This window comes from Podospora bellae-mahoneyi, chromosome 5, assembly GCF_035222275.1.
Source record: "Podospora bellae-mahoneyi strain CBS 112042 chromosome 5, whole genome shotgun sequence".
NCBI lineage: Eukaryota > Fungi > Ascomycota > Sordariomycetes > Sordariales > Podosporaceae > Podospora > Podospora bellae-mahoneyi.
Genome location: NC_085884.1, coordinates 2,047,437 through 2,068,256, shown reverse-complemented (window position 1 = coordinate 2,068,256; position 20,820 = coordinate 2,047,437). Strand labels below are relative to the sequence as shown.

General features: G+C 51.6%; 6 protein-coding genes across 6 annotated transcripts; 2 read left to right on the top strand and 4 right to left on the bottom strand.

Moving 5' to 3' along the window:
• Window positions 1–3,466: 3,466 nt before the first annotated feature.
• COQ9 (Ubiquinone biosynthesis protein coq9, mitochondrial) lies at window positions 3,467–4,917 on the top strand (the record flags this gene model as incomplete). Its single annotated transcript, XM_062879799.1, has 2 exons — window positions 3,467–3,677; window positions 3,991–4,917. Exons 1-2 carry the CDS (start codon window positions 3,633–3,635, stop codon window positions 4,915–4,917), a joined length of 972 nt encoding a protein of 323 aa, XP_062730969.1. The 5' UTR covers window positions 3,467–3,632.
• Window positions 4,918–4,939: 22 nt separating this feature from the next.
• On the bottom strand, window positions 4,940–9,701 carry smc6 (Structural maintenance of chromosomes protein 6). Its single transcript, XM_062879798.1, has 3 exons — window positions 8,842–9,701; window positions 5,539–8,766; window positions 4,940–5,485 (listed from the first exon to the last, which is right to left on the bottom strand). The coding sequence occupies exons 1-3, from the start codon at window positions 8,959–8,961 to the stop codon at window positions 5,333–5,335; spliced, it is 3,501 nt and encodes a 1,166-aa protein (XP_062730968.1). The 5' UTR covers window positions 8,962–9,701; the 3' UTR covers window positions 4,940–5,332.
• QC761_505750 (uncharacterized protein) lies at window positions 9,114–11,614 on the top strand. Its single transcript, XM_062879797.1, has 2 exons — window positions 9,114–9,706; window positions 9,764–11,614. Exons 1-2 carry the CDS (start codon window positions 9,475–9,477, stop codon window positions 11,512–11,514), a joined length of 1,983 nt encoding a protein of 660 aa, XP_062730967.1. The 5' UTR covers window positions 9,114–9,474; the 3' UTR covers window positions 11,515–11,614.
• A 72-nt stretch (window positions 11,615–11,686) lies between these two features.
• QC761_505740 (uncharacterized protein) lies at window positions 11,687–13,243 on the bottom strand (the record flags this gene model as incomplete). Its single annotated transcript, XM_062879796.1, has 1 exon — window positions 11,687–13,243. One exon carries the CDS (start codon window positions 13,241–13,243, stop codon window positions 11,687–11,689), a length of 1,557 nt encoding a protein of 518 aa, XP_062730966.1.
• A 2,870-nt stretch (window positions 13,244–16,113) lies between these two features.
• On the bottom strand, window positions 16,114–17,976 carry QC761_505730 (uncharacterized protein; the record flags this gene model as incomplete). The annotated part of the gene is made up of 4 exons (XM_062879795.1): window positions 16,114–16,841; window positions 16,909–17,418; window positions 17,496–17,657; window positions 17,905–17,976. 4 exons carry the CDS (start codon window positions 17,974–17,976, stop codon window positions 16,584–16,586), a joined length of 1,002 nt encoding a protein of 333 aa, XP_062730965.1. The 3' UTR covers window positions 16,114–16,583.
• Window positions 17,977–18,441: 465 nt separating this feature from the next.
• On the bottom strand, window positions 18,442–20,290 carry QC761_505720 (uncharacterized protein; the record flags this gene model as incomplete). The annotated part of the gene is made up of 3 exons (XM_062879794.1): window positions 18,442–18,745; window positions 18,806–20,039; window positions 20,101–20,290. The coding sequence occupies 3 exons, from the start codon at window positions 20,288–20,290 to the stop codon at window positions 18,442–18,444; spliced, it is 1,728 nt and encodes a 575-aa protein (XP_062730964.1).
• Between the last annotated feature and the right edge of the window lie 530 nt (window positions 20,291–20,820).

Below are 20,820 nucleotides of genomic sequence, written 5' to 3'. Positions count from 1 at the left end.
GGAAATTTCCACTTGCCGTGAAGAAGAAGTTGTCGAGGTGATGGACACGGGATTGCTTCAACCTGGAACTGAGCCTCTCACCTCAGCTATCCCAATGTGCGGGCGGAGCAAACGGATGCCGAACGGAGTACTTTGCCTCAGCCAGGTGAAAGCCTGATACCTGAGGCAGAAGCTTGAAGGCAGCAAGACAGCCCAGGTCGGCTGTGGCTGATGAAACGGCGGAAACTCCACACAGACAGACGTTGACGGTTATACGAGAATGCGGAACCGTTTACATGCGCTGAGATGGTAATTACACATTATTACGGTACCATCATATTGAGGCCTGCGACACAGAATGCAACCACGACAACGGTAGCACAGAGCAGAATAATGTACCGGCTACAACTGCGTGTGCCATAAAGGCAGCGTTGCAGCCCGGTGTGCCCCGTAACAATGGCCAATGAGCAGGGCGGCGGGGGTAGAGATGGAGATATTTGTCTTGCTTGGGTATAGATCTGTCTGATCACATCCACAACTATTCATTAAGCAGCTAACATCTATATAGGCAAGCCCTAAGTGATGGGGAAGACAAATAGGTATAATTCATGGAATTAGCTCTCCATCCTTTCCTTAGGTGCGTGTTTTCTTGCTGAAGGGTGCTGACCTTTCGCCTTTCGCATGAGGCTCGTAATCGATTCGGATTGCAACTGTGACAGCCCACTAATCTTTAGCGCAACAACACCAAGAGAACAGACTCAGACTATCGGGGACGGCCGGAGATCAGCCGTCTCTTCTGGTTCAGGGATTTCTTGTTACGGACGACCCGAGGGGGTCGATCTTGGAAAAGGCTCAAAAAATTGCTGGGCAAGGCTGTGGTGTACCTTGGTTACCTGGTTGTGGGTGAGGCTTGAGGCTGTCAACATGCCCACCTACTGTAGGGACACAAAGCTGCCCTGTTCCATGCTCTGGATCAGAAGCAACAAGAGTGGGAATCCAGGAAAGGTCGTTGACACATGCTGCGTGTGATGTTCTGAGCATGATGGAATACGGCAGCCTCATCACCTTGATGGCTGCCTTTCTGACAAGTTGAATGGCGTCAAAAGAATTCGGAGTGGGTGGGGTACGAGCCCCGCCAGAACCAAAGATGCCGCTGGTGCTTGAGCAAACGTCAATCCAGCCCTCCACCATCTCCGACTCGAGAAATTAAGACCTTCCGAACTTCTGTCTCACTTCGCGCTTCATTTTTCTGATTCTCGGACCCCAACGGCGTCTGCATAACATTCTCAGAAGGCCGCATTGAAGGACCTTGTAGTCGCCATGTTTGGCGCCCACAAAAGACTGAGAAAAGGGGGTGGTGGATTGCTGCTGCATCTGACAGGGGGGCTTCTGTCCCGCACACACCAATGTGCTGATTGCCTCTTTTCAACCATGAATGGCCATGGTGAAGACTTGCAGCCAGCGGCCAGCAGCTCATCTGGATACCGATGTGAAGAGCGTTGCCGTTGATATTCCTCCATTAGCGGATAAGTATACAAGTGGACGGTTCTCTCATCTCTGATATCGATCTGACATTGCGACTGACTTTGCCCGTTTAACAGCACCTAGAATTCCGTTTGCAAAGCATCTCGGCGAGGGCCCATCAACGCTGTCAACCCCACCTGCCCTACCGAGTCGTCCCCCACGTTTGCAATATTCTTGAATCCAGGGGTACCTTGCGGTCACAGACAGCTGTTCAATTTCAGGGGTGCAATGGTGTCCCGATCAAGTCACGTACAGATGCATGAATCCAACAAGACCCTTTCTGTTACGAGCACAGCAGCCCGGCTCCGTTTCCAATGGCAGACTCGGGATATTCTCCCGAGGTCAGCTCTTCAAAGACATTCCATGTCAGATAAGAAGTTTTCTATGGACGTCTCAGATCACTGTCCACAGACTGAGCTGGGCGATGTCATTCGTAGAAGCTGGCGGCTGCACTCGTGCCTCTCTCTACATGATGCCGCCCTTTCCCTTCAGCACATCCGCCATCTTGTGGTCAATTGGGCTGATGCCACGATGACACCGAGGCGGTTGTCCCGGGTAAGGCTGGGTCCTTCATCGCCGAGTCGATCACTTGTCGTGCTGTGGAACATGGGGCCAGTATGACAGGACACTCGAGATCTGCACAGTGACAACTAGAAGTCAACATGGTGTGATGGATAAAAAATTTCCATGCCAACGTACATATGCCAACCAAACCGAGGCAAGGAGCCAACCCCGCCATCTATTTTTCTGCCTGTGGGAGGCACCAAGTACGATGGGCGAGCCAAGCGAACCACGACGAAGACGACATAAGAAGTACGATATATATCCCTGATATTGGTCTGCCTTACGAACCATGTGCCGCGCTGGGGAAGCCGCTGTTAACCTTGACGGTTGCCATTCACTTCACACCAAAAAAACTCTTGGGTCAATGGTCACACGGCAGATGAAAAATGCAGCACGATGCGGACTGAGCTACCCAATCCTGATGCTGTATGGCCTTCTTCAAGCACGCCGTCAGCCATGGGCATCCAGAGCAATTTTATGCCCTTTTTTGAAAGGCCGGCACTGTCAGGCATGTCAGAATTCGGAGCGGCTCGACAACTATAGGCGCTCTGCTCAGTCGAGCAGCTGCCTCTGACGTCTCCAAAAACGACCATGACCCACTGCCAACACCGCAGGTTGGGGACCAGTGGTGTGCTGCCGTCCGAGGAACCAGCAGTGCATGAAACCGGTGAGTCGGCTAATAAATGTGTATGCAACAGTACCATGGTGGAAGGCCGATTTGCAGGTGACAAGTTGAGAGTCTCAAGCAGAAGAACGGGTCTGGACCACTCCCAAGCTCCTCCTTCGGCAGCGGAGGAGGGGGAGTGGAGCGGCCCGGGGACTTGATCCGGCGGAGACTGACCCGAATGCGGTTGAGGTTGATTTCTAGGCACGAAAAGACGATCTCTTTGAGCGATATGTCACTCAATCGCACAAGACTCTCTCGATGGCGGCCAGCCCGTCACCTACCTGGCAGCACGGCAGCATGACAGCATAGCTCACCGAAGGGAAATCGCCTAATGTCAGGTCACGGCATATGGCTCTTCTAGAGAAGATCCCGTATCTGCGGGCTTGTAACTGGGCGGCCCCGCAAAGCATAGGCGGAGGGCTGGTACAGCAGACGGCAGCATCATGGACGTCGATTGGGCGCAGGTTGGAAAGCCCCATGTCGCACCTGACCCGACAATCTTCATGACTCGATAAGTTGTGGTAATGAATGGGGCTTCTTGAAAGCTGTCGCAAGCAGAGAAAAAGAAAAGTGGATGAGTCGTGTGAGAGTCTCCGCGGTGGTAACAACACGGTGCGAATGCCTCTGTGATTGATCAGTTGGAATTTCGGCACGGTAACCCTTTCTCTTGGCTTCTTCAGAGGCCTTTAAGGTCGTTCCAGTTGGTGCTGAGATCGGTGTCGAGCTGGACTCCGCGAGGCCTTGCATTAGTTTCCTGGTTTCATGCGTGCTATACCCCTTGTATCGTTCACGCCCGGCCGACACCTGCCATGTTGTTCAGGGACCCTCTCGCTGATCTTCTGATCTTCGATGGTTTCACGAGTAACCTGGGCCTGTGTATACAAACACAACCGCCCGAATGGTGGCTCTGTCTGTCAAGATGTACGTCGTTGAGAATATCTTGGTAAGGTTTTAATTCTATCGACATCAACCGAATCAATGTCCCAAAATTCCAAGGGTTGGGGTTGGTGAAGCAAGACCATGATCTGCCAGGTTGGGCTCAAAGTGGGGCAGAACATGTCAAGAACCACCTTTGTATTCCCTAAGCTAACTTGATACAGTAAAGTCTCAGTTGCAGGCACCAAGCTTTGACCACCACCAATCATGATATGATATCGCAGTTGACAGCGCCTTGCGACCCATCACATCACCACAGGAACCCCATACGGGCCATACGAACCGCAACTTTCTGACCTATACAGTTCGAGGTCTGATAGGGAAAAAAGCACCAAACAATGGCCTCCCCGGCAGCCGTCAACTGCTCCGGCGCAGCCCGGCGCATCCTCCTCCTCCCCACCACCACCACCCGGCCGGCCACCCGATCCTTCCCCGGAAGACTCTCCGCCGTCACCTCCCGACCCATCACCACCCTCCCCTCGACTCCCCGAACCAAATCCAAATCAACCCCCAAAACCCAACCATCAACAACACCACCACCGCAACCCCTCCAAACAAGAAGAACCTACCACTCCACCACCCACCCCCCTCCCCCCAGCCCCTTCACCCAAGCCGAAACAACCCTTCTCACCACCGCCCTAACCTCCCACATCCCCACCCACGGGTTCACCCTCCCCTCCCTCACCCTCGCCGCCCGCGACCTCTCCCTCCTCGACATCTCCCCCTCCTTCCTCGGCCCCTCCCCCGTCGCCCGCCTGATCCACTTCCACCTCTACACCACCCGCACCACCCTCCCCTCCCTCGCCAGCCAGCACAGCGACCTCCTCTCCGGCCTCTCCGTCTCGGAAAAAATCGAACTCCTCACTTGGCTGCGCCTAAAGCAAAACGAGCCCATCATCCAGCACTGGCAGCAGGCCCTCGCGGTCATGGCCCAGCCTTTCCAGGTCCCCGTCGCCGTCAGGGAGCTCGCCATGCTGGCAGATGAGATCTACTATCTTGCCGGGGATAAAAGTGTTGATCCGAGCTGGTACACCAAGCGGGCGGCCCTCAGTGGTATCTATGCCGCGGCCGAGTTGTTCATGACGACGGACAAGAGCGAGGGGTTCCAGGAGACGAGGCGGTTCCTCAGGAGGAGGCTTCAAGAGGCCGAGGAGCTGGGCGGGGCGGTTAGGAGTGTCGGGGAGTGGGTTGGCTTCACGGCGAGCGCGGGGGTCAATGTGTTGAGGAGCAAGGGGGTTAGGATATAAAGATGATGTTGGGATGTTGGGATGGACATGTATGAGTAGAAAAGGTGTCGTCAAAGAGAAAGAGACTTGGTCATTAGACGAGTTTGTATTATAACTGGATATACAACCACTACTAACTGTGTGTTCAAAACCAATGAACCCGTAAAACCTACGCGTGGAAATGACCCTAAGACAATGCCATTTGCACAAAAATTCCAATCATTATCATCCCTTTCCGCCATATGCACCAAGCAAACCTGTAGGAGTCTTTCGACATAGCACCCTGCACATGGAGAATTGCCAAACTGCCCCCTGATCCACCACAGAAAGCCCACCCAAATTCCGATACTAGCATTCCCTAACCCATAACTCCTCCCACTTGACACATGATGAAGCCGAGAAATATGTACAATGAAACCAACCAGGTATAAAGACCTCATGATATTGTTTGCATGCTGGTGAGTCGCTGTTGGCGTGGATCAACGAGTCGAATAAGTTTTACGTCTTTTTCAGCGACGATCTTTGGGTCGATAGCGTTGGGTGTGATGAAGATGTATTGCCGGTTGACCGACCTTCGAGCAGCGGCAACCTAGATAACGTTAGCAACAGATATACATCCCTAGAACAACAGGCTGAGCTTACCAGCATATTTTGGCTAACAGCGCGGTTCACATTGTCCATGAACACATCAAACTCATCCAAGCACCGCAGCGGCGAACCCATGGCTTCCCAGATGGCCAACAGCATACAAATCGAAGAAAAGGATTTCTCTCCGCCGGATAACGTCTTGGTACTCCGTCCACTGGCACGTTTCTCGGTGTGGTCGGGCTCCACATGAACGTCCAGGAGCCTGCGCTTATGATCCAGCAGCAGCTGCCCTCGGTACCCGCGTTCGCTGAGGAGATATATGAAGTTCACACGCGACTGGGCGGAGATGTACCGCTGGAACTTGCGCCACTTGTCCAAACGTAGGCTCAACGAATGCTTGAGACGTTCGCTTGACTCCACCATCGAGTTGAGGCCATTGACTGCTTCGTCGTACTTCTTCCGAACCTTTTCGGCTTGCTCAATAACTTCCTGCTCGTTCAACTGGCGTCTGCTGGTCATTTTGTCATATCGAGCCCGCAGAGCAAAGTACTGTGTATTGACGGACTTCTCCGTCTCGCCGTCTAGCAAATGCACGCGTTCTGGGCACACTTGAATGGCCTCCGCCTCTCTCTCCGCGATCCTATCCTTTTCCCTCCCAATACTTTCTTCCGCTTCCTTTTGTTCTGTCTTCAGTTGCTTATACGCGTCTTCACTGTCGAGCTTTTCTCGAAGCACAATATGCCGGTGCGCCTCCGCAGACTTGGCCTTTTCCTCTGCCTTATTCACACTGGCTTCGCAGTCCTTGAGCTGCAGCTTCTGAGCTTTGAGTGCCTTGTAAGCCTCCTCGGCAAGTACGTTTTTCTGGTCTTTGGCCACAATAAGCCCAGTCACCTGTTGACCGTGGTGAGCTTTCTGCTCCAGTGCTTGAGCCAGCTGCTCACGCAGACTTTGGAGTCGGGCGTCAGACCCATCCCACTCATCCAAAGCCACTTCGATCTCCGCAAGCTCTAGTTCGGTCTCTCGCAGCTGCTGTGCGAGAACGGCCCCCTCTTTCTCCGCTTTGGCAAGGGCTGTCTTGTGGTGGGAGTTTTCATCCTGGACACGTTTGTATTCAACTCGGAGAGCTTGGAGCTCCGACTCCAATTTTGACAGGGACTCCTTCAAGAAGGCCATCTGAGAGGCAGATTCCGTCTTCAGGCGCTTGGGCTGAGTCCCAATCCTGACCGGACTTGTTGATATGCCGCTCGGCTTCATTTCAATGCTTAGCCCCTCGTTCTTGGAATCATGGAATGTGATGCATCTCTTGACATTGCGGGGCGGTGCCGTTCCATCCATCATCACGCTCTGAGCCGTTGTGCGCTTATGAATCAAGAGCACTTGCTCGATCGCGTGGTTGATAACAAGTGTATCCCGAACAGCTTGGTTGTCAATCTTGAGTACTCTCAGGATGGTGTCGAAGTCCGCATCAGGCTCTTTTCCCGCCAGATTGAGGGCATTTCGCTGGCCCACGAAGATGGGATTGCGGTTGCTGTCGATGTCGCATCGCCTCATCAAGTCTGCAAGAACATTCATGTCGGCTTTGCTGAAGACGACAAAACCGTTGAGGTTGTTGCCAAAATAAGACTCCAAAATCGCTCCCCATTCCGGTTTATGAAGATGCACGACGGTACCCAGCGGGCCGATGGGTTTCTGTTGGAACCTCTTGTCGCCGTCAATGGCCTTTAACAGCCTCGGCATATTCTTGTGGTAAGCAGCAAGCGGCACACCGATTTGTGCCTGGGTTTTCTCAATCTCCTTTTTGAGATTGTGGATCTCCTCCTGCTTCTTGGTAACCCGCTCTTTGATGGGGTTCAGGGCCCTTGCCGAATCACTCATCTGGCTCTTGATCCGAGGAATCAGCTGTTTGTTGTCATCGATTTTTTGTTCGAGCTCCTGGACCCTGGCCCGAGCCTCGTCACGCTCCTTCATCTTCAGGGTTTGGAGACCACCATGTGCCTCCTGCAGACTCCTCTCTTCCTGCGCGATCTTTCTCTCGAAATCCTTGACCTGGTCAGTCATGGCTTTCCAGTTTTGGTGAGCCTCTCGCTCCTCGGCCTGGACCTTCATGAGGTCTGCTACCATGGCCTCCTTATGAGCCTTGGCCTCTTCAACTTTGGCCTGCAGCTCTGGCTCCTCTTCCTTCGCCCTCTCGAGCTTCGCCTTGGTGGTTTCCACCTCTTGATCCGCCTGCTCCAACGCTCGACTTTTCAAGCCGAACTTTTCTTCAGCCGAAATCAACTTGGTAGAGATCTCGGCGAGATTCGCCTCCTTTTGCGCCAGTCTCTTTTCACAGGTATCGACACGTGACCAGGCCAACTTTAAGCGCATTGTGTTGATTTTGTCGCGTAATGACCGCTCGCCCTCCAGAGTCTCCAATAAGCGTTCTGCGTTTGCCCGTTGCACTTTGAGAAGCTCGATTTTCTGTTCTTGATCTGGTATCTTGGTGTCTATTTGGCTCACATATTCAGCAGTCAGCTTGTAGTCGTTATCCAATTGCTGTAGCTGGACGCCCTCGATGAAGAACTTGTACTTCTGCGCCTTGCTTGAGGCGTTGAGGAATTGCCGGGCGTTGTCTTGAGATAGAACGTTCAGTGGGTTGTCGACCTGCAGGGCGTAGTACTCCACGATTTGGTCAACCTCTTCCTTCTTCTTCGAGTGAATAGAGCCGGTGGCTGTTTTCAGGTTGAAGCCGCTCCCGCCAGTTTTGTTGAACCAACGCTCCACGGTGATGGAATCGCCGTAAATATCGTGCTGATAAGCATCAGGCCCCTGGTTCTTAATCTTGACAGTCAAAATAGCCTTATCCTCTCCTTCTTTGACAAAACTTTTCAGGCTACCACCGCGGTTCGTCGAGCTTGCCTTTCCACCAAGGCAGAGGGTGATTGCTGTCAAAACAGCGCTCTTTCCGCTGCCATTCTCGCCCACAACAAAGTTGAGAAGGGGCCCAAGCTCGCAGTTCAGTCTCGTGTGACACATAAAGTTGATGCATATGACTTGCTCAAGAATGCCATTTTCTGCGACCACATTTTCTCCTAGACGGTTTGGTCGCATCCGTAGCCGCTGGGTCGCCTTCTGGTCATCGGCAGCCTCAGTTCGCAAATGCTCGAACCCATTATCGCGCATTAACTCATACTGCGTTCTTGGTGGGGTGTCAGGCGAGGCAGCTCTTTGATACTCGCCTTCGTCATCGGGGTTGTTTGCACGCGTTTCATCGCGCACATCGGAAATCCGGGCACGTTTTCGCTGGGTCAGGATTAGCACATTGTAAATGAAGAAGGAAGCACTGCCAGATGTGTGAGAAGAAGCCGGAGCACTTACAGATTCTCCATTTAAATGCGAACGAGGCCGTACAGGCTCCTCTGACTCGTCATCTTCGCCGCGGTGGTGTCGCTTCCGCGAGGACTCTGCACCGAGGTTATTGATTGTCCTTGACGGCATTTTGAGAACATCGGAAGTGCTGGTAAAAGGTCTCAGACAGCCGGCGCCTGGTACCGTAGCTTGTTTGTGGGTGCGAGTAGGTGGGCGGCGGCGCAGTGCAAAAGGCCCCTCGAGACGCGTCGTTTGCGCGAACTTCCCCCCAGACCCAGTGACTTGTTCTTCTCCACTCCCGCCCAGAGCTGATGACAGGCGGCCCGTGCAGACGCTAAACCCCACATTTACAGTGAATCGGATCTCAGGTTCAACTGCCAGGCTGGGTATGAGAACAGTAAGGTAACTATCGTGGTCGACAAGAAGGCGTTGAAGTGTTGAAGTAAACTGGAAGATCGAAAAGAGATAGGTAAAATTTGAACTTGAACGGCCGTTTGGTGCTGTAAGGTACCTTAGGCAGCCACCCCCCACACAGGAAGGAAAGCTGGAAAGTAGCAAGACCGAACGGCTGGCAGCTGCGTTTGGGTTGACAGGTCCTCATCGGAAGCGGCAAACGAACTTGGACGACAGGAAATAAACAATATGGCCAACCCCCCAGAGTTGCGTCCTGGAGACGAAGGGTTCGATGGTTTTCGTATGAGGCTGCCCGAGGACTGTGTCGAGTACATGCTATTCATCATTGGCGAAAAGTCAGACAATGATCTCCCCAGCTTGGAAGCCGTTAAGAGGGCCGCTGATAAAAAGCTGACGGAGCTGGCAAAAGACTACATATGGCAGCGAGAACCCTTCAAGCTCGAGACAAAAATCCAGAAAGGTGTGTGTGTACTTGGCATCAAGTAAATGAGACCATCCCAGCTGATTGCCCCTTTAGGTTCCGGACTGTCCTATCTCCATGGAACAACCCACTACGGCGACAATGTGGAAGACGAGTGGCTCATTATCTACCTCCTCCGGGAGCTCACCAAATCCTTCCCCAACCTTTGGGTCCGTGTCTCTGACAGCGATGGCGAGTTTCTCCTAATCGAAGCAGCCAAAGTCTTGCCCAAGTGGCTCAGTCCGGAAAACGACACCAACCGAGTGTGGATTCACCAAGGCAAACTCCTTATCATCCCCCTAGACAACACACAGCCCAACAAGAACCTCACCCTGACATCCGCCATCTCAACCATTACATCCAGGCCCTCATCCCTCCTCCACTCCCCCTTCATCGAAGCCGAATCCTTCTACCGCCTCGAGAAATACCCCTCAGCCATCTCCTGCACCACCCACCATGCCCTCGTCACCATCCCAAGAAAACTAGCCTACATCCTCCACTCCCGCCCCCAATCCATCGCCCCCGCCACCGAAGCCTTCTACCTCCGAGACCCCGTCTCCCTCAAGCCCCTATTATTCCCCTCAATAACCACCCCCTTACTATTCCCCCCAAAAGACCTCATCATCATCTCCATCCGCTTTACCAAAGTCCTCTACGCCCAGTTCAAATCCCAGCACTTTTCCCCTCCACCTCCAGCATGGAAGTCATTACTTTACGCCGCCGAGGTCGAAGCCGCCACGAACCCCACCGCCGACTCTGCACAAAAGAAGCTTGCCAGGTTAGAGCTGGGGATGAAGCTCACTACGGGATTTGAGCTGCTGTGTGCCGGTGACAAGGCAGAGACTCACCCTAATAGAGTCGTTCGGGAGGTGGCGTTGCTACTGGGGGATCTGGCCGAGGATGGGGAGGAGAACATTCTGCCGTCTGATGAGCAGATTGAAAAGGAGTGGAAGGATACCGAAAGGGAGGATGATGATAGCTGGATGGATATCGATTACACTCAGCTTGATAAGGAGCTCGCTGGCTCTGGAAGCGGCGGCGTCAAGGCCGAGAAAATAAAGGGAGGTAAGGGGGGCTTTGGCGACGCCGGCACTCAGGCGGATCTCCAGAAGATAGTGGAGAGGTTTGAGGCGTTTTTGAACGACGAGGATGCGGGTGTGGATGGGGTTGTGTTGGGGGATGAGGATGAGGATGATGATGAGATGGATGTGGATGATGATGATGACGACGAGAGCGACGAGGATGAGGACTGGGAGGATGAAGATAAGGAAGTCGGTTTTGATGAGGAGCAGTTCCAGAGGATGATGAGGGAGATGATGGGGTTGCCTGCTGATGATGGGAAATCATCGGGTGCACCGTCAGCATCAGCAACAACACAAGACAAGGGGAAACAAAAAGCGGTTGTTGTTGAAGAAGTGGACTCAGAAAATGACGAAGATGATGAGGGTGACGAGGCGGAAGAGATCCAAAAGATGATGCAGCAGTTTGAGAGCGAGCTCAAGGGGCTGGGGGCACTAAGCTTGGACCCCAAAGCAACAGCCACAGAAAGAAGGATCAAAGATGTTGGAAGCTCAAGCAAAGAGCAAGAGATCAGCGAAAACGAGGAAGAGGAGGTGGATATTGACTACAACCTCGCCAAAAACCTCCTCGAGAGTTTCAAGTCCCAAGCTGGTATGGCAGGCCCAGCAGGGAATCTGTTGGGGTTGATGGGGGTTACCTTGCCCCGAGACGAGGAGGACGATTCCGACGAGGAAGAAGACACCACCACTACCGCACCCATTACAGGCAAGGGTAAAGGAAAAGCATGATCTACTTGTTGTATATTTATGTAGATATATAATGGTACATATACATTGCATGCATGTATTCTCGCTCATTCGTTTAATCCGTCAGGTTCGTTGTCTATCCCTTGATATTTCCTTGTTGTACCCACTCCGTGCTATTATTCCCAGATTTCTTTAAAAGAAAAAAAAAACAGAATTATTTCTTTGGTATCGGCATTTCCAACTCCCGCATTCTCTTTGCTGGACTCATCTCCCCTGTTGGTCGTGCAACGCTGTATTCACGTTTGCTTAGGCTCTTGGTGCTGGTGCTGCTGTTGGGTGTCGCGGGTAGGCTGGAGTAGTGGGTTTCAGGAGGACACAAGAAATCATCTGGTATCTCTGCTAGTTTTGCCAACACTACATTGAGCTTCCTCCGCGCTTCTAGCTCTCGCGTCGTGGAGTCTGGTCGGGGGCGGTAGAACTCGGCGACGATGCGGGTAAGGATGTGGTAGATCCGGTAGAATAACAGCCGGACGGGGGCAGACGGGAGGGCCTCTATTAATTGCGGGTTGAGAGTTAATAGGTAGTTTGATGTTGCCGTCATCGTTGACGCCGACGTTACAGGTGGTGGAGGGGATGTCGCTGAAGCAGTCGAATTTAACCCCCTGAGAAAAGAGTCGGAAGGGGGTGGCGGCGGTAAGTCTGCCGGATCGCTAAACACTGTGGCAAACAGAGGGTCGCCAAAGACGCAATTTGACCAACTCTGCAGACCAGCTATTCTGATTCCTCTGTCGCCACCGTCTGGTATCCTTTCCACCAAGAGGTTAGAGTCTTGGGCAGCATCCACCACCACAAACTTCGGCACAGTGACGTCGTCCAAGAGGTATCCTAACCGCCGAAAGTGCCGTCGTATTGTCGAGTAACCCAGCACAACCGCCATGTCCTCCCCGTCTCTGAGAACACCTTCGAGCATGGAGTGAAAGGCCACCGACCAACTGGCCGCACCTCCCGTTCCAAATAAACCCCCAGCTCCTGGTTGTGCTCTTTGGGGTTGTGATGATTGTAGCAGAGGGATAACAGCTGCCAATGGACCGAAACGACCTGTTGGCGAGACCAAACCGGGTTGGATCAGGAATCGCCGGTAGAATGTGCCGATTTCGAAGTCTACTTGCTGTCGTTCGGGAGAGTTTGGATCCACTGTGATCTTTGGTTCCAAGAGGGCTATTGCTGTGCCTTGACTTGGTTCATAAAAGGCGAATAGCTCGCGGAGGGCCGTGCTGGTGTCCTGGCCGTGTTGGACGAGGGATGGCAGCAGTCGTAGCAGGGTTTTCGAGTCTTCGTTCTGCTGTTTACTGGTTTCTTCGCTTCCTCTCCTGGCTGACTGGGAGGAAGATGGTGTGGCTGATGAGGATTGTCGAGTGAGAACCTGGTGAAGCCAGTCTATTGCTGTTACCTCGGTGGCCACGCTGGCTTGTTCTGATCGTAGGGGCCGCCACATGGAAATTGGTGGAAGAACAAGGCGTAGAGATGTGTTGTCGGAAAGGTGGACTTGGTATATCCTCTGTGGCCTGAGACTTTGTAGTGGTTGTATTCTGGCGACGGTAACATCTTCAGGAACAGTTGAGCCCAACATGGCCCGGACACCCTGCTCTGATGGTAGTCGACACATGTTGGTATCGCTGTTTGTCTGGTTGTGACTGATGCCCCTGATAGAGCAAACCGGCATCGTTACCCGTCTAGAAGAGTGTTTTCCAAAGAGACAGGTACCTGACATATATTTATGTGTGTTTGTGTGTACTTCAGATTCGACGGGGCTTGACAGAGGGGGCAAGGGACAATAAACAGTATCTTCAAGCGAGCGAGGTGCGGCCCTTGTGGGTTCCCGATTCCATGCCTTGTCAGTCTTGCCGCTCCGCTACAAAGAACAAGGCCATTGAGCAGGAGTCAACTTGGTAGAGCCGGTACAAGCTCAGGAAAATAGGAATATCAGAATGTCACCAGCAGTAACAACAAGGCGGCCACACGACCTTGGACATGATGTTGGAAGCGAAAGCGGACGCAAGGGCGAGGACGAGGACGAGGACGAGGAGAGAAGCCAATGCTGTCGTCCATTGCTTTTATTACAGTCATGATTATTATTATTATGCCCTCAGCTCTTTAGCTCTAAAACAAATAGGGATGTACACATGGGACAAAAAACACGATGACCAGGCGGGAGGCGGTTGGGTGATGGATGGATCTTCCTCTGCCAAGCAGCCCACATGGACGGAGCGAAGAATGCACGACGGACGAATAAGGTTTGCTGTGAAGCGAGAAAGCAGGACCAGGCCCAGCCTGAGCCAGCTTTTACCTTGACAGCCTGGTCACATACTGGCAGCAATTTTGCACGCTACTACGCCCCGAGAAGGGACGACAGCACGTCAGCCACAGCCGAAGTGTAACCACTGGTGTGATGCAGCCGAGACGTGCCTCCTGCTTCAGAGATACCTAGTGTAAGCGCGTCATATTCATAGATGGAAAGGCGGGAGGGAAAAGAAACCTGGGAATAGGTACTTTGAACAACTTCGCTAAGTGAGACGCTGGGTTGACGGGTGGCTTCTGGGATGGGGCTAAGAATTCATCCACACCACCCCCCTACCCCCCTACCCCCCCAACATCCCCGTCACCCCGTTGCTATCCACTAAAACAAACTTAACCGGGGCCCCAGGGTATTCCCGAATGGATCCCGAGATGGTTCCCGAGTCGTGGAGAACCACAACGGCCAGCTCGGGTTCGTTCAGAGGACAAGGTCAGGGTTGAAGTTCCATGGAAAGTTCCATATCACGGTTTTGGCTGGGCATGGCAGGACTTTGTAGTTTAGCACACGGAGTACTGCGGTACATAGTGTAAACACTGCTAGATACAGCATCCCAGTCTCAGACGTCAGATCAGATCCCTAACCATCAGAGACATTGAACATGTCGAAATCGTCTTGCCAGGTTCCCTGGGGTAGCACAGCATGCAGCGGCTGCAGCAAAGTTGTGCAACAGCTCGCAACCACGCACCCGTACCTCTCCAGACCGCCCCCGCGGGTTGATGTACTGATGTTCAACCACTGCCGTGCAGATGTGATGCCGAAGCTCACATTTATCGAGATGACCCCATAGTCGAAACAGGAAGGTGCTGGGCCAGAGAGGCCAGAAAAGTGCTCGGTGAACACTCACACATTGAGGATAAAAAAGAGACGCTGGGGAAATAATTAGGAATGCCACTCGTGGGATGCAATGGCCGGCCCATGCTGGTGAGCGGTCAGAAGTCCCCGTCAGGCAACAACAAGCGAACTGTGGCCCTGCGGCTGTCTGAATCTGGCAATGGTTTCGCTCTGCACGGATGCTGATTGCCGCAATCCCGTCACGGGGGGGTGGTGGTGGTGAAGGTTAGAAAGCTGCCCCCAGGCCGATAATCGCAAGTTCCATAGGTCGAGGTTGAAGGAAAACAAAAGTCACCCGCGAGAGAACATACCCAAAAAAAATGAGCAAAATGCCATTTCCAAAAACCGCGGTTGGGGGAAAAAGCAAAGGCGCACAAACAAGCGAGCCGGGGATTTGGTGATTGGCCAGTGCTAAGCGAAAAACTCGGGAGCATTTGGCAGCTCTTCGAACTTTGCGGGGCACCTCCCTTCCAAGTTGGATCAGATCAGATATCAAAGCCCACTAAGAGCTGAGTATCCCTACCAACATATATTGGACGGGCTGTCTTGATTATTACTTCCTCATGTCAAGATCCAATCTGGAGAAGAAAAAGAGGCATCAATATTTCACCCGGTACATGAGGGTCTTGGTGGTGTGGAGCTTAAGGATTTTTACCAGAAACTCCACTTTGTAGAGAGTTAAAAACCTATAGGATAATTAAATATTATAGGACAAAACTCCACCTAGTTTATTGATAAGGTTATATCTTTTATAAAATACCTACACTACATAAAACTTAATAATTTCAAAGATATTATCAACTTTTTATATTCCATTAATATTAAATATTAATATAATTTTCACGGCTTGATAGCTAAGTTCTGAGACAAAGTAACACTTATACCATACTAATTGATTGAATTGTAAGCTAGAGAAAAAAAAAGAGGAAATTGCAACAGTGCCTGCAAAGCTGTCACAGTTTTGGGAGAAAGTGGAGACGCAAAGAACCAATCAGGACTGGACCGGGCGGTTAAGCGGGGCTCACAGTCTAGGTGGATAATATGGACCAATGAGATTGGGACTGGGGACCGCGACGGAGTTGACGGTCCACGGTCCACGGTCCAGTATCGGCTAATAAGAAAAGGACTGAAGACTGTTTGGAAGTTAACGATCCACGGTCTCTAGGTCTATATATACAAAGGAACTGGCTAATATAAATAAATAGTTCCGTAATATGAAATATGTTTTATCATCGTTAGTATTTAAGCTATTGTACTCGAAATAAGTTATTTACTATAAAATGTTTAGCTGTACTAAAGTAGGATTATTTAAAGCGCCTTTAATTAGTATCATTTTTAGAAGTTTTAGATAAGGGTTCGTTATAACAGCTTACTTTAATTTATAATAAATATAATGAGACTTTATAAAATTTTCGTAATATAGAATTTATTATTTAAGTAGTAAAATAATGGAGTTAGCATTTTACGCATCTGCGTTTATCTTATAAATTTTATCTTATAATTTTTATCGTTGTAGGGATTTTTTACCCTTTATGTAGTGGAGGGTCTAGTGAAAATCCTCGAGCTCCACACTTACCAAAACCCTCAAGTACCGTTGTTTTTTTTTCTGACCTTATGTAACGTCAACAACTGGACAAAGCAACTTTGAACCTGGAAGGCGGCTATTCAAGCTGTTCCGCTGTTTTGGGACGCTTGGGATGAGCCGCTGGGGGTCACGGGCCGTATAGCGGTCTGGCTTCAATGCTGTTAGGGTGCCCGGGGTGCCAGGTAGGGGTGCATTCTGCACGGGACTGCTGCCCGGCTCGTCAAAATTATCTTGAATAGGGCTTAGCGCCGCTCTCTGACATCTGCATCTCGGACCTCCTCCAACCATCGACGGGACATTGGATGGTGAAAGATGCCCAATTCCATCTTTGCCATTCCCCTACTCTTTCTCCTTCTTTTCCTTGCTTCCCTGGCCCTGCCCATACAGCTCTGTCAAGTTGTACCGCTTGAACTCTTCCCAGTCGCCATCAACGACGCTGACGCCGCATACTTTCTGGTACACGTCCACCAAGATAACCTTGTCCGGAGACGTCAGGTTCACTTTGTGGCGCTTGTTATTGATAAGCCCAGCAATCGTATTGATCACAATATCTCTCTTTAGCGAGCTATTGTTCCGCACGCTGGGTCTGATGGCGAACTATCCGTAGAGAACGTATCAATCAGCATCAGGACCCGAAGATAGCATGCATAACAAAACTACTCACAGTGAATCCCTTCTCGGCTGGTTGGGCATTCTCATTTGACGCCTTCTCGCTTCCAGCCTCGGTTTCCGCTGCTGGCTTCGCCGCGGCCTCCGTGGATTGGTCAACATCTGTCTTCTTTCCAGTCAGGTCGAAGAAAGGAGCGAGTGCCTCCCTGGCCACCCCTTCCAGGCCCTGTTCCGTGGCCTTCCCCGTGACGCTTACCGGGGTCAGCCGGTTCACATAGCGACACTTCATCTGGCCGGTCTCCTTAGCAGACTTTGCATCCTCCACGATGCGTCTCACAAATGCCACCGGGTCGATCGGTGGCTTCGTCTTGACAAACATCAAGCAGTCAACGTTCATCTTGAGGGGTGTCATGTTGTGTCCACCATCGGTGCCTTTTCTGTTGGCATTCAACGCTTCCACTTCCTTCTTGATGGCGGCTTCAATGTCGTCTTCATCCTCGTCCTCCTCGCCTTCCTTCTTCTCGGCGTCATGGACCCCCTTGATGCCATACATCTTGTCTGCATACTGTGCGTAGTCCGCGGTAAGTATTCGCTCTTTCCAGCCACCACACCAGCAACAGACCGGGAATGTGTAACACCAACCTCGGCAAACAACACCCCGATCTCCCTCGCCGCCTTGGATTCCTGGTGCCGGGCACATGTCACCCAAATGCCTGATTCTCCTGCCTGAAGGCTCGATTCTTGATTATTGGCCGCCTTGGCCATATGATGCGGCGTCTTCCACTTTCCTGCATTGCCTCCCGCCTGTTTTATACCGGATAGGTTAGCTTTTCGCTACATACACACTCATTCTTGGTTGCAAATGACAAGTGAGCGAATAGTACACCATAAAAGAATACATGTATGTAATGTGTACTGCAGTGTTTTGGAACTGAACAAACAAACAAACAAACACGTGCTCAAAGGTCTGGACTTTCTCTCACGCATAGTGGGTACGAGTACGCGAGTGAGCGAAAACCCTCAACGACGTAAACAATTCGTTTCCGCATACCTTTTTCTTCTTAGCTTGCTGCGCCCCGCCACCGCCAATTGGCGCGTCTTTTCTCTTGCCGCTTCCCGTCATTTTTTCGTAGGTGAAGCCTCTGTTTTGTCTGCTTTCCGGGTTGATGCAGAATGAGAAGCAGGTTTTTCTTTTCGTCGACTGCTGCTTGGTGAGTGTTAAAAGGGCTTGGCGGATGAGTAAGCTCTGACCAAAGAGAGTCGCTAGGATGATGCAAAAAAAAAAAAAAAGGTGCGTCAAGGTTGGAATGGGAATAGGAAAGCTGAGGTTAAAAGTTGGGTGATGTGAATTTTCGATGGTTGTCGCTCTCAATTAATGGAAAGAAAGTCGGACGTTGCCAGTGACACCAAAAGCGAGGTCCGAGATTTAGGTTTGGTCACGTGTTTACCCCTATTTATCCCCTTTTCTGGAGGTCGAAACAAAAGCTCAAGGCATGATACGGGGCAATATGGAAGGTCTTAGGATAAGCTACAATTGGATATTTACTTATTTTATCCAAGTTTGGCTGCACACAGGCACAATTATCCATCACTCCATTCGGGCATTGTTCTTTGCTGACTGCTCAGCTGTAAGCTTCAATGCTCGCGGCGCATCGTGCTTGGGCATCCACAGCTCGACAAGCTGCAGGCCCTTTGCATCGTTGAAGTCCTTGTCCGCCAACAACTTTTCAAGCTCGCTCTTGGTCTTGATGATGTGCTTCCGAACTTCCTTGTCAGTTGCGCCAAACACTGTCGGAATTTCAGTGTAGTTCCACCGCCTGATATCGTTGTACTCAGCTTCCATGCCATGGATACACCGCTCAATGGTGAACCCTTCGTTGTAGATTAGGAAGCTTGCGAATTTGTTAGCAGGACTCCAACCAACAAGCCCTCCAAGTCATGGATAAACTTACATTGTGACTCTCAGCTTATGCTTGATCATGGTTGACACCTCCTGGACAGTGAGCTGGAACGACCCATCTCCAACAAATAGAATTGTGCGGCGGTCTTCTCCCATGTCCTTAACAGCCTGTGCAACTCCCTGAGCAGCACCCACAGACCAGCCAATGCTTCCCCAGAGGATCTGCGTGATCCCAACCACATCAGGAGGAAACTTGCTCTCCCAAATACCAAAGTTGGATGTGCCTGTCTCAGTGACTACCAGATCCTTCTCCTTGAAGTATTCCCCCACGCGAGGCCAAAACCAGGCTTGCGTAATGGTCTCGGTGCTGTCCCGATTTTCAGAGACCTCGTTGACCACCTTCGGGGCAAGCTTCTCACTAGAAAGCTTTGTGGTGTCGACACGCTCAATCAGCTTGCGAAGAACTCCTTTCATCGCAACACCAGGATACTCCGAGTACCTAACCTTGCAGTGATCGCTGTGGAAGTCGATGGTATTGAGTTGAGATGTGCGGTACGAGAAACCCGTCGTGTTGAAATCACTCTTCAAAGCACCAATCGACAAGACCAGATCCGCCGATTCCACCAGTTCCTGCACAGCAGGCTGAGACCCCGTACCCGCATACACACCACCGTATGTAGGCGAAGACTCGTTGACGGCGCCCTTGCCCATCGGCGTGACAAAGACAGGGAGCTTTGCCTTGTCAACCAGATTCCGCACCTCTTCCAAGCATCGATGCCGGATAGCACATGCATCGACGAGAATGACGGGGTTCTTCGCTGCTTGCAGGTACCTCAGAACAACATCCACAACGTAGTCCTCCCTCTCGGGCTCATTCGGGGGGTCCGAGAGGTCAATAGGAGTGTCGAGACGCGCGCCCTCGATTTGCTTCTCGACCATATCAGTGGGCAGCATGATGTATACCGGGCGGCTGTGAATCCAGCATTCACGCAGGGCAAAATCAATCTGCTCGGCGATCTCGGCTGGGTTGTTCAAGCGGGCAGTGTTGCAGGCAATTTGAGAGCCCATGTTGGCAAAGACATTGAAGTCGCCATTTCCAAGAGTGTGATGCAGCAGCATGCCATTCCGCTGAGAGATGGTTGACGGGCAGCCGACGATGTGTACGACAGGCACGTGCTCAGAGTAGGCACCGGCAACGCCGTTCATGGCGGACAGCTCGCCTACACCGAAGGTAGTGACAAGAGCTGAGATGCCCAACGCTCGGGCGTAGCCATCGGCGGCGTATGCTAGGATGTGGTGAGCTATTCTTCTTTTCTCTGTTTCTCTGGGAAATCGGGGAACATATACCAGCGTTGAGCTCATTGACACTGCCAACCCACTTCAATTTGGCCTTGGGGATGTAATCCAGTGCCACCAAGTTGAAGTCACCTGGTAACCCATGGACTGATCTGATGCCGATTTCATACAATCTGGCAAACAAGTATTGGGCCACCGGGACGGGCTTCTTCAAGCCTTGTGTTCTAATGTCGATGGCCATTTTCGGGATGTTTGGCTGTCCAGAAGAGTTAAGGGCTTAAAGCACTGAGCTCAGTCAATTGAAAAGGAAAAAGCGGCAACTCGTGGGACTCTCCCTGGCTCAAGTAATAGATCAGTGCCTGGCCTTGACCAGTTCGCAATGAGATAGTGAGCAGCTTAGCTAATCGCTAGCAACAATATCAGACCACCTTTGTCACGCTGGGATGTTGTGAAATGGTAAAGAATGCGCATAAATGACACCATGGCCGCGGGGACAAGATCATGGCGGCCGTTGGTCTAGGGTTAAGCCATTGCTCATTGACTCTCATTATCGAGGGGTGATGTCATGGAATTGTGGAAAGTGGGCCGGACCGATTCCGGCATGTGAGAGCCCCGGTTCCCGTAATGGCTTCTTCAGGGGCGCAGATCGGCCGATACATGTTGGATGAGATTGAAATTCGAAGATGGAGGGAGTGGTGCTATGGTGTATAAGAGAGAGCTTGAATAGTATAGGTCGAGAATGACTTCTATATGCGCTGGGTATTTAGCCAA